Source organism: Cheilinus undulatus, linkage group 13, assembly GCF_018320785.1.
Source record: "Cheilinus undulatus linkage group 13, ASM1832078v1, whole genome shotgun sequence".
NCBI lineage: Eukaryota > Metazoa > Chordata > Actinopteri > Labriformes > Labridae > Cheilinus > Cheilinus undulatus.
Genome location: NC_054877.1, coordinates 23,909,411 through 23,921,753, shown reverse-complemented (window position 1 = coordinate 23,921,753; position 12,343 = coordinate 23,909,411). Strand labels below are relative to the sequence as shown.

Below are 12,343 nucleotides of genomic sequence, written 5' to 3'. Positions count from 1 at the left end.
GTTATGAAGCTGGGGAATGTGTTTGTTGATTCAGAAATACAAGGTACATATAACAAATTGAATTATAACCTTTTTACCTCTTCAACTCAAGCACTACACCTCTGTTAAAAGAACACTGTTATTTTGTCTTTCTAACAAACAATGGAAAGGGTTGACGATGGTTTAAATAAGGACTTGTCTAGCTGTCAGTGAAAGGTGATACTGAGGGTTGTGTGCATCCATTGACATATTACGTCCTCTAATTTACAAAGTAAATCAATAACTGTAGTGTTGAATTACATTATTGACATTAAAGCTCCTGTAATGAGTTTTTATCTGGTTGCAACACAGGCGTACCCATGCCTCTTGATAAGCTTCAAAAGCAAACTAGGCCGTCAGCAGAAAGACTGAATATTTCTTTGTTATTTGCAGTGTCTTGGAACGCTGAGGGGGGTAGGTATCAGTAATTGTGATTATTGCCATACTTCCATACTTTTCTCCGGTTTGGTGCAGTTGGTAGAGCTGGCCTCTATATACAGGCTACAGTCTTCAATGTGAGGGTCTACCAATATTGTTTACTCAGGGCTGAAACTGATTACTGACGTTTATTAATAGTGCATGAGACCTATAACTGATATTGGATATGCATTTGTTATGACCTGCAAATATACTTAATGTGACAAAATTAAAACCGCAGGTTTGAAAGCTAAGGAAAATTAATCATTTAGCATTCATCTTATCAACATGAGAAACAGCCATACACTGCCTTTGTCATTGCCAGCAAGGCTTCACTGTTGATTGGCTGGTGGTTGTGTGACATCAAACCAGTCAGATAGTGCTGTGGGCAGGACTTCAGGTAGGTGTAAAGCAGGTATAGTCATCAACTATATTTGCACAAAGGCCAGCTTTTTTCTTGACAGACAATTTGGGGTCTTTCAATGGAACTAAGGCAAACATTTTTTGTATAAACCAAATTTGTTGGGGGCTAGTGTGTTGCCCTTCATTAGGTTTGCTGCTAACATGCTGTGTTTCGATAGTTGGAAAATCTGTGCAGGAAACAGATCTTTGGTGTTGGTCCTTATGCTTGGATATTGCTCTCTCAAAGACCCTGACATGTAATGTTGGTGCAGCTTTAATCAAGAAGAGCTGCTTCAATTGTGTTAATCATGAATCACTTTAATAATGGCTGATAGGATTTGTGTAAATCTTATCAAACAGTGAGTCATTTCTGATAAAACTGTTCCAATACCATTTGTGTTTGGGACTGTTTTAATCAGCCAGGCCAATAATTAGTCTACCCCTACTTCAATGTTCTGGTTGCAGGTTCCAATCCTGCTCTTGGCATGGTTTGGTGCATGTCTTCCTCTACTTTCTCTTCAGCTTATCTAATAAAGTCAAAAAGCCCCTCCTCATGTGCCACTTTGTCCATGGGGGTCCAAAAACCAACACAAATCATAAATTCTTCACAAAAGTTTACAGATCACATCTTGCCCTCTCTACTGTTTAGTAGCATGCAGCTTGTATGAGTCAATCTGTTGGTCAGTGTGTCCCACAATTTGCAAAAACTACTGATTATGTTCCATCATGTGATGCAGTCACAAAGGGTGACTGTGAGTTGGGTTTCCACGTGGAGACTTGGACTAGACATGTTACAGACGAAGCCACTAAAAACATTTAAGGGTCAAATCACTATCCAGGAGATGGCACTTTTCAGTTAAGCCTGATTGATAAAGTGCCTGGTCACCATGCTAGCAACTCACCATCTAATCCAGAGGATTGTGGAGTCATTTGAGCAGTAGGTCAATTGTGTTTCAGGTCATAAGTCAGCAGTAGCTTGGTAAAAATGTGTCTCGTTTTGTTTAATAGGTCTTTAATCAGGTCTTTTAAGGGTTGAATTTCTGATATTTTGTGAGGAAATACTACAAAATGAAAATATATTGAGGCAGAAATAGATGGAAAATTGTTTTCGACCCCACACATACCCTGTCTAGTGTGGCTAACAAAACCTTTTCAAGGCTCACCACCCTCTATAATTTACCTCTGCTGTTTTACCTGCATGTTTCCTGACCTGGCCATTCTCCCAGCTTAGCATAAATTACATACTCGTCTGCTTTTAATCATCTGTATTCACAAACATGATTTACAAATGAAAAAAGAGAAAATATATATTATTTGGAATTGCACCCAAGCAGCACCTTGAATATCAATCAGAGCATGAAGGACTGCTGTGAGGCACAGAAAACCATCACAAAAAGCCAGCATGGAGCGTCATCATCATATAAACATCTTATTAATCAACAAAACAACAGGGGAACCTTAGCGAGGATGGGAATTCATTTTGAAAGGGTTTTAGGCTGTAATTTCTATTCACTCTTTTCTTCAGTGTTTTTCAGCTAAATGCACGAGCCACCGGTTCCTTAGCAACAGACTCTGCAATGATGCAAGATTGAAGAGGAACGGCTCTGCAGCCACACAGTGCAGGTGGAGACAAGTCGGCCAGCGTCTCCTGTTGCAGCTCTTCAAAGCATCTTGGAGTTGCACTTATCAAGGTGACTGCTTCTCATTTTAAAAACGTGTAAAAAGCTCACATCAAAGCTAGGACGTGTTTGTGAGAGAAAGACACAAATATGAGTTCATTTCTCTGCATTCTGTGTATGCCTACAAATATCATTTTGCAATTTTACACAAACATGTTAAAAATAAGCTTAAAAAAGACAAATAAACAGACCATTAACAGGAGCATGTTTTGTATTCCTGTTTTGTTATGCTTTTGGGATAAATATCTCCCACTTTAACATTTTGTATAAGCCTGCAGGTGTGGACACAAACACCACAGTTCTGTTCTTATTCCCAAGGATACTTGGTCAAATACACACATTGTGATATCCTACTGAGACATTTCTTGTCTTGTTTATTCCTCTTACTGTGCTGAACCTATTAAGTTCAGATTCTGAACTAAAGCCCCCAATATGTGTCCGTAACACTCACATGTTCATCAATGGACATCTCACTAACAATGGTGAGCATTTTAGTATTTCGCCACTTTCACAGGAAGTTGGTGTAACTCTCATATGCACAATCAGCAGTACACCTTTAAATTAAGAAATTGCACACTATTCTCAGAGAGTAGTTGCTTGTTTCAAATATTATGAAAATATTTAGCAATCAGAAAGTCACAAACTATTGAACTTACATAATGTATTCATATGTATTGTTTTGGAACAAATAACATGCAGAATATCCATTGTGTACTTTTTTCAAACTAGAGGGGGATTTTAATGTTATCCTACATATAAAAGCTCCATGTTGAGCGTCATTTTACAGGGAGAAAAGAAGACAATTCCCCTTCTACAAAAGTGGCTTCATGAGTGCTGCACATGAACACAAGATTCCTTTGTCAATGTCTGACCAAACACTACAAAATCAAACTGGACTTAATTTTGCTCAACTTCCAGGAAAATAACGGCTCAAACCAGTGTTTTCAACACAGATTTGTAAATAAAGCAAGCGATAACCTTTTTATTTTTAAAGGGGTACTTCTAAAAGAAGGCTCAAAAGGCTCCGCTGTTGTCCTATCAAGACACAGAATAAAGACATGTCTTAACTGAGGCGTTACGTAACAAAGATGAGGCAAAAGGAAAAAAACAGGAAAATCCTCCTTTGCTAAAATGTTGAGCTGGAACACCACAGGGCCACCAGTTGATTTTAAACATGAACATCAGCGTTAGGCTATACTCAGTTCTATGGTGCTTGAAATCTGCATTAAGTTTTCATGTTGCTGGGAGATAATGTGATTTACTGATATATATCCAGGTAAATGAGGAGCAGTGTTTAAATATTGCTCTACTCAGGGTTGTCAAAATGTTTAATACTTTGATACTTTTTAATACTATGTGTTAAAGCATGACGCAATCCCATTTTCATAATTAATGCTATCTAAACGTTCCCAAGCTAAAAAATAAAAGTGAGAGCTATTTAAAGTCCCTGTAAAGTGAAATACAAACTTTGAGTCTTAAAACACTAGATCAGCCATCCCCAAATGGCAGCCCACGGGCCACTTCTGGCCCACCATCAGGTGTCATCTGGCCCGCAAGACATTTGGGAAAAAGGTGGAAATTAAAAAAAAATATATATATATATATTAATTTTCAATATTTACCCTCTTAGGTGTTTAAAATACCCATTTTCACTCATTTATCATGATCTTTCTGTAATTACAGCAAGAAAGGTCATAATACTATGTAATAAACAAGTTAGATATGGTATGTTGAACTCTCTTCAGAGCAGGGAGGAACGTCGTAAAAAGACACATGGCAGAGCGCACAGCAGCGCAACTGCGTCACCTCAGCTCCGCAAAAATACTGTCCAAAAAGCAGCTGATACAAGAATTTAACCACTGTGCGCAGCTGCATGGACTCTCATAGAGTCTAGCCCTGCCCGCACCTCTTACTAGTTTTCTACATCTCAGACCTTTAAGAATATCAGAGGTTTTTGCTTTGTAAAACCAAACTTCTATCTCTTTCGGGGATTAAAACAGCTGCTCTCAGGTTAGCAAATACTTTCCCTGCGTAATAGTCCTTCAGCCACAAATGCAGACATGGTATCTGTTCTGGTGAGTGACTCAGTTCAATGTCAACCTGATTTAATCCCTCATTATAAAGAATCTGTGATGCCAAACTAATATCAACTAAATTTACATACAATTTAATTTTATGTCAACAAGACATGCAATTATGGTCTTGATCAACAACGTTTAAACAGGACATCATTTATAAATCCTATGGCATATTTGACTCCAGGTCGCATTAAATTGTAAAAATTACTCTAATAATGATAGAACAAATTCTTTATAACTGAAAATGTAATCCTAACCTGGACACAGGCTGTCCTATGACATGAGAGATTGGCATTTTTGGTCCTGGTGCAGTGCTCACAGACATAATTACACATGGAGATGCGCAACTTCATGACGCACGCAGGGATGTCAGGGGGATTCAGAGAGAACGGACATGCAGAAGAACAACTGTTGTGGCTCAGACATGTACTTATATGTCAAGTTTTCACTCAGTAGATGAGGGTTTATAGCTCTTTGAGCAGTAACAGCACAGCAGACGGAAACATCTCTACAGGATCCTCCTCTCTCTTTCTGGACTGCACTCATCCTAGGTCAGGTGAAATAATCTGGGGGTCAGATCAGATATTGTGGACAATAGGTTGCCGTTTCAAATCCATAAACAGTCATGCTGAATGTATATTTATAATGAATACTCCAGTCTTGTAAATTTAGCATCAGTGGGTCTTAAAAACATTAAAAATGTGAAAAAATGCCACCTGATACAAGGACAGTATATATATGTCTAACCTGTTTACATTACTTGCAAATCAATCCTCTATCTATAGTAGCTATTTAACCCACATATGTATGTGTAAATAAAGAAAAAAAATCCATGTCCGGCCCTCGGCCCCTGGTAAAAGTAATTGGGGGACCCTGCAGTAAATTAGTCAAAAAGTGCACTACTTTGGTTCCACTGCAAAGTGTGTCTTCCTCTCTTTCTTTAAGTTCACAGTCTCAACAAATGTCCAATCTGATTGGCTAGATGTCAGATGAGAACTAGCCAATCAACACTGAGGCCTAGGATGCCACTGACACAGTAAACATATGTTTATTTCCCTTTATTTTCTGAACATGTAATTTGACTTATGCCACCTGGAGTACATTTTGCATATCGTAGTATTGGTTCCAAATATTGGTTATCAGTCTCAAGAACTACTAATACTCTGCAGCAGTATTGACCCTGATAAAACAGTGTCAGTCGACCCCTAATTTGTAACAATGAGGACCTCGAGTAACCAAAGTTGCCCATCGCTGCTCTATATAATTTTAAGTCAATAGCTTGACTTTTTAAATCATATAGGCTATATGTTTAAAACCCTATATTTTGACAAGTGTAGTTTAGATAAACCATAACAACAAAACCGGCACTGTTCTACTGTGTCAATAAAAAAATTAGATAGATAGATAGATAGATAGATAGATAGATAGATAGATAGATAGATAGATGGATAGAAATTTATTTTGAATATGTGAAACAGAGTGCAAAGTGGTCATACAAAGAAAGAAAATAATGCTCATACAAAATGACAAAATAATATAAAAACAAATAAGAATTAATTTATAATCATTTAATCCCACCCTACTCCATAATTTGCTAATTTGCTATTTTCAAAATTATAAATTCATTACAGATTTGATTTCTTTTATCAAAAATATGTTTATATGAATTAATGCTTGTATACACATACCTATACAAACTGAATTGCTTTTTCTTAATATTGAATCTAAAATATTAAATATTTAATCCTTGCAATATTATCATCATAAACTTTACATTTAAATATAAACATACAAAAAAGGAAATTCAACATGATGATAATCATAGTAACAACAATCATTACCACTATTATCATCACCATAATGAACAAAAAAGTAAATATATTAGACTCCCAGTGTCTGTTGACTTTGTACTTTGTGAAAATCACCTCTTTCTACCTTTTTTAAAACTGGATCATATTTACTGGACATTGCTTGAGATCCATACTCAGACTATTCCACAGTTTCACCCCACAAATAGAAACACAAAAACTTTTTGTTACAATGGGCACGCAAACAAATTCAAATTTATATGGTCCCCCTGTGTTGTAATTACATTTTCTTTCAGAGAACATATTCTGTATATTTTCTGGTAATTTCTCATTTTTAGCCCTAAACATAATTTGTGCAGTTTGAAATTCAACAATATCAGAAAGTTTTAATATTTTTGATTGTAGGAATAATAAGTTGGTGTGATCACGATAACCAGCATTGTGAATAATCCGTATTGCTCTTTTTTGATGTATAATTAGTGGATGCATTGTAGTTTTGTAGTTATTTCCCCAGACCTCTGTACAGTAGCTAATGTAGGGTGAAACCAGTGAACAATAAAGAATATGTAATGATTTTTGATCCAGAACTTGTTTTGCTTTGTTCAAAATTGCAATGCTTCTTGACAGTTTGGACTGTATGTGTTTAATGTGAGATTCCTGAAGCAATTCATACTAGATTTTTATGCAATACACTGTCAACATCTTCTCTGACAAATCTGAGTCAATATAGTATATTTTTGTATAAGACAATCAACAAATTACACTAAAACACCTTCCTCTAAATGTAGGAAGTAGTGCTAATTTCTTAGCATTCAACAACATTTCCCATGAGCCTTTACCATCGGCTTCTACTGCAAAGCCTCACAGCACATGTAGGTGTTAATGCAGACAACCAACAGACCAAAATATTGCTGCATTTTACATAAAAAGGATCAAATTCTGTTCTCTCAATCAGAATTTATTTCTTATTATTCAACAACATTTCCCATGAGCCTTTGCCATTGGCATACTGCAATGCCTCACAGGAAGAGTAGGTGTTAAGTGCAGACAAAAAAAAAACAGACCAAAACATTGCTGTATTTTTTAGAAAAGGCTCAAAATGCAGTATCTCAGTGAACATTTTGGGTGATGAGTTGCAAATATAGTCAACAATAACACTGTTAAGAGATGATCTGATATTTACAAGCACACTCTTTCACTGTCAGCTCATAATGTGCGCCAAAAGCACAGCATAGCTGGCTTAATCCATTCTCCATTAATATAAAATCCTCCAGTCGCCTCTTCCCACAGAGATAGATTTTAATGGTTGTGTATTTTCAAGACAACTGCATCCTAAGTCTTCATACAAAAGAGATTGGAATCCATATAATGCTGCGAAAGAAGGCAGTATAACTGAAGCTGCAAACATGTACTTCCAGACAGATGCTATGATATTCTTGGAGTCTCTCTGACAGCTGACTTTGATGGACAGCTCACTGACTGCTGTGTCACTGGATACACAGGCCGGGTGAGCGGCTGGGAAAGACACATACGAAACTGCTACCATCATTTATGTCGTTCCCATGACAGTGCATCACCCTCACTTTAAATCTGACACAATGCCAGAGTCTTCCCACATAGAAGGAGGTCTGCTTTACAGGCGCTGTCATCCTTCTCTGGTCAGATTATTACAAATAGACTTGTTTTCCAAGAATGAGGCTGCTGAGTGGCATCATAACAAACACTACTGCATCCATCATGCCAAACAAAGTGGTGCATTATTGTTTCTTCTGCATGCTCTGGAATAACTCTCATTAAGTCCACATTGTGCTGCACAGATGTGGATTCAACTTGAAGAATAAATAAGTCAGCACTGATTTGGAGTCTGATTTGGTGCAAGATGCGAAAAGGTGTTCCCTTTAGAAAATACCATTAAATGCTGGATGAAACAGGATACTTGTAACACTGCAGTGCATTTTAAGGGCCAATTCATGCCTTTAGCAGGTCCATGAGATCGACTACGCCCCCAGCCTCAAAGTGCGATTGTTGACACTGTGACAATGTTAGCAAGTGTGCATAAAAGGAAGGGAAAGGAAAGGAGAGGAAAGGAGACCCCCTCCTCCTCCTCCTCCACCCCACAGCCCTCAATGAATGAAAAGCCTCCCCTTATACTCACCTTCAATGGAGATTACATGCTCTCGGATCTGGTTCTGCAGGGCCAGGTCGTCTATGCGCTCGATCAGGTCGTAGATGGCGTAAATGTTGGGGTGGACGGACTCGAACCGGTGGATCTCTGCCCTGATGGCCGCAGAGTTAGACAAAACAAACTGCGAGCCCGCCTGGCCGGGCTGGGCAGCCTGGCCTGAAACAGTCCCCGAGCCGAACTGCCCGGCCCCTGAGCTGGCGGACGATCCGGATCCGAACTGGGACGGGATGGACTGGGGTACCGGGACTGGGACTGCCACAGGGACCGTGCCTGGAGTGGGCATGGCCGGCTGAGACTGCTGCGAAATACCGGACAATGGGACGCTCGACTGGAAATTCATCTTTTCTTCTGGTCTTTCGGGAGATTTTGACTCTTTTTTTGAAACGGTAACAGATCTGCAGACTAGATTTAAGGTCTGAGGAGATGCGAACAAAAGAAGTCCGCGCGAACTGATTGTGTGGAAAACGATCGGCGCAGAAGCATTAATAGTTGGTCGCCAATTGCAACAAAACGCGGCTCTTGTTCATATTATTACTACTTGACTGTGATTCATTTTCCGTTATTGGCCAGATCTATCCAGGGCCCTTTTGTTTCTGTGCCTTACAAACCCGCAATGCCTACCACTGGGACACTCCTCTCTGGGCTACAGCGCTGTTATGGTCAGACCCCTCTTCTTCTTCTTCGTCTTCTTCCCTTGTTGCTGTTTTGAAGCAGACAATGGGCTCGGCTTCAGCACGGCGCCCTGTCTGTCCGCCGCTGCCTTCAATGCGTTTGTTTCTGCGCTGAAAACCAAACAGCGTTTAGTCCTCTTTGGTCCAAGTGGTCCCTGCCCAGCGCCCTCCTCCTCCTCCGCATGCTCCAACGTCACCCATCACGTAATTGTACTTGAGATGGGGGAGGGTGTGATTGGATTTGTTGGAGCCAGGAGAGGGGAGAGAGAAAATCGCAACGTGCACATCATTGTAATAACCTACCTGACAGTTATGCAACCGCGAAAAATCTGCAAGGCATACAAGCAGATGCGGAGATTACATTGAAGTTGATTGGGGGCTCTTGTCTCAAGTTAAGAAGCAGTTTAGCCAGCGCCGAGGATCCCCATGCACAACCCTAAACATTCACACTTTCACACGTGCGTGCACGTGCACACGAATGCGCTTCTACGCGCACAGATGGGCTTTTGGGAGCTTTTTTGCACCTAATGTTTACCCTCCGCAACTTAAAAAGAATCCATGTTAAGTACGTCAGTAAAACTTTAAGCCAGATTTAAAGTGGCTACATACTAATGAATTTCCGCTTAAGCTTCTGAGGTCCATTTGGATTTAAACAAATTAAAAATATCGCACCGAAAAGTATTCCATTGAGAACATATATTAATTACTGTTATTATTCAAACAGTAACCTATATTAAATAACCCAACCTTTCTTAAGCTAAATACCTCACTGTTTTTATGAAACAATGCATTATACATTCGTGATACATTACATCGTCGTTTATTGATTAGAGGGAACAGTGCCACCTCCCGGTTTGAATGCGCACTACAACAACAGCTGCTCAAAGCCAGATGACTGCCACAGTCAGTCAAGGTTGTGCTGTTTTGTGGCATTGTGGGTGTGCAAATAAAGACTAATGAAACACAGACGAGCACCCAAACGGTATGAATGTACTTAGACATTTTCAGCTCAAATGATTTGACGTTTTTATATTCAAGGAGGGGAAAAAGAGAGCTGTGCTAAGCTGATAAAGTTTGATATATAAAAAAAAGTAATTTCTGTATAATGGGGGAAAAATGAAAGCACTACAGTTCTTGAACTCCCTGGCAGCCTGCGGCTCTGAAGCTTCTTTCTCACACATTAATAATATAGAGAGCAATAACCATTTTTTATTATTCTTCCCAGCATGAATCATAGCTTCAGCCTGGAGATTAATATTAGTTTTAGCACAAAGGATTTCTAAGGGACATGAATGTAGATGACTCAGGAAAAAAAAAGTCTGAAAGTTCCAGTAGTTTTGTACGATTTGAAAGGGCGCCACAGTCTTTACTTGATCTAACGCTTGAAAGCGTGTTGTTGTTTAGATTATTTATGTAATAATTCTTATCTAATTCCTTATGTAATCAAACCTGTTGTGACAGTGGAGATGAGCATTCTCTGAGCAGCTGCATTATGACACATAACTTTTGATTCTTCTGTACCACAGCATTGTGCCAGAGAAATTGGAAAGAAAGACGAAGATGCTGAAGCTGCTGTTTGAAAGGATATGACCATTATCCCACATACAATAAAGTGACCAAGTGGTGCTTATTATACAAATTGCAGCAAGACAGAGTCTTGATTTTGTGCTTCTTTGGTTCCAGAGGATCTAGTTACATTAATTGAAAGCTTTTTATGCAACACTTGAACCTTGACTGGCCACTATATTCAGGAATCTTTAAGTTTGTGTTGATTTTGGTGGACAAAGAGTACTTGTGCTTATGTCAAGATGTGTTTTCTGACAAAGAAAGTTATCTTTCCTGTATTTATTTTTTCACAGATTTCGAATGTCTAACTTACAACTTATGATAAAACTGGAAATCTTACTCCTACCCAGTTGCAGGAATGTCAGGTACAGTGCTTAACAAATGTATTAGACCACCTGTCATATTTGTCTCAAAGACCATCCAGCATCATGAAGTGCTTTAATGCGGACACTTTCATTTTCAGTGAGCTCTCCACGTTTTACCATTTCGAACAGGAATGAGGGATTTCAAACTGAATTCACCCAAATTTGAGCCGGCTCACTGGGCTTCTCTGAGAAGTCAGAAATTAATCAAGCATAACATTCAACCACTAAAACTCATTTTTCTGTTCAGGAATGCAAGTAAATAACTATAATTTGACATATTAATCAAGAAATAATAATGTACTTTACTATTTTTTCAGTTTTTTGTAATCAGTGAATTTGAAAATTCATGGATAACAATAATAATGATATTTTAGCATTAAAAATATCATTTGGGTTAAAGAGCTTCTACATATTGGTGTATTAACCATTGCAGAAACATACAAATGATTTTGGTAATTACCAGTGCTGTTAATTTAGGGCAGCTGTGGCATACACCTTACTTTGGTTAGGGTTAGGGTGGTCTAATAAATTTGTTAAGCACTGTACATAAAACACACTCAGCTGTATGGACAAAAGTATTTGTCCACTCCTGTTAATTATTGGATTCAGGTGTTTCCATCAGACCCATTGCCCCGGGTGAATGAAATTAAGCACCTAGACATGCAGTCTTCATTTGCAAACATTTGTGATGCAAATTGGGCCATTCTGAGGAGCTCAGTGACTCCAAGCGCAGCACTGTGTTAGGTGCCACCTTTGCAATAAGATGGTTTGCAAAATGTCACCCCTGCTGGATATTCCACAGTCAACTGTAAGGGATGTTATAAAAAAAGTGGAAGCATTTTGGAACAACAGCAACTCTGCCACACAGCAGGGGACCACATAAAACACAAAGCAGAGGGTCAATGACTGCTCAGGTGTATGGTGCATAAAAGTCAACAAAGCTCTGCTGATTCCATAGCTGGAGAGTTCTGAACTTCTGAACACTGGCATTAATGTAGGAACAAAAACTGAGCACCAGGAGCTCCATGGCTGAGCAGCCTCACATCACCATGTCCAGTTGCAAGTGTTGGATAGAGTGGTAAAGCACATGACACTGGACTGTGGAGCAGTGGAGACGTGCGCCATGGGTTGACAAATCTCGCTTCTTTGTTTAG

At 39.0% G+C, this 12,343-nt stretch overlaps 1 protein-coding gene across 1 annotated transcript in view; it reads right to left on the bottom strand.

Annotated features, from left to right (window-relative positions):
* Positions 1 to 9,537, bottom strand: part of agap3 (ArfGAP with GTPase domain, ankyrin repeat and PH domain 3) — a 172,599-nt gene extending 163,062 nt beyond the window's left edge. Inside the window, exon 1 of the mRNA XM_041802299.1 lies at positions 8,558 to 9,537. Within this exon, the coding sequence (XP_041658233.1) occupies positions 8,558 to 8,927 (370 nt within the window). The 5' untranslated portion in view covers positions 8,928 to 9,537. The remainder of the gene's footprint in view (positions 1 to 8,557) is intronic.
* Between the last annotated feature and the right edge of the window lie 2,806 nt (positions 9,538 to 12,343).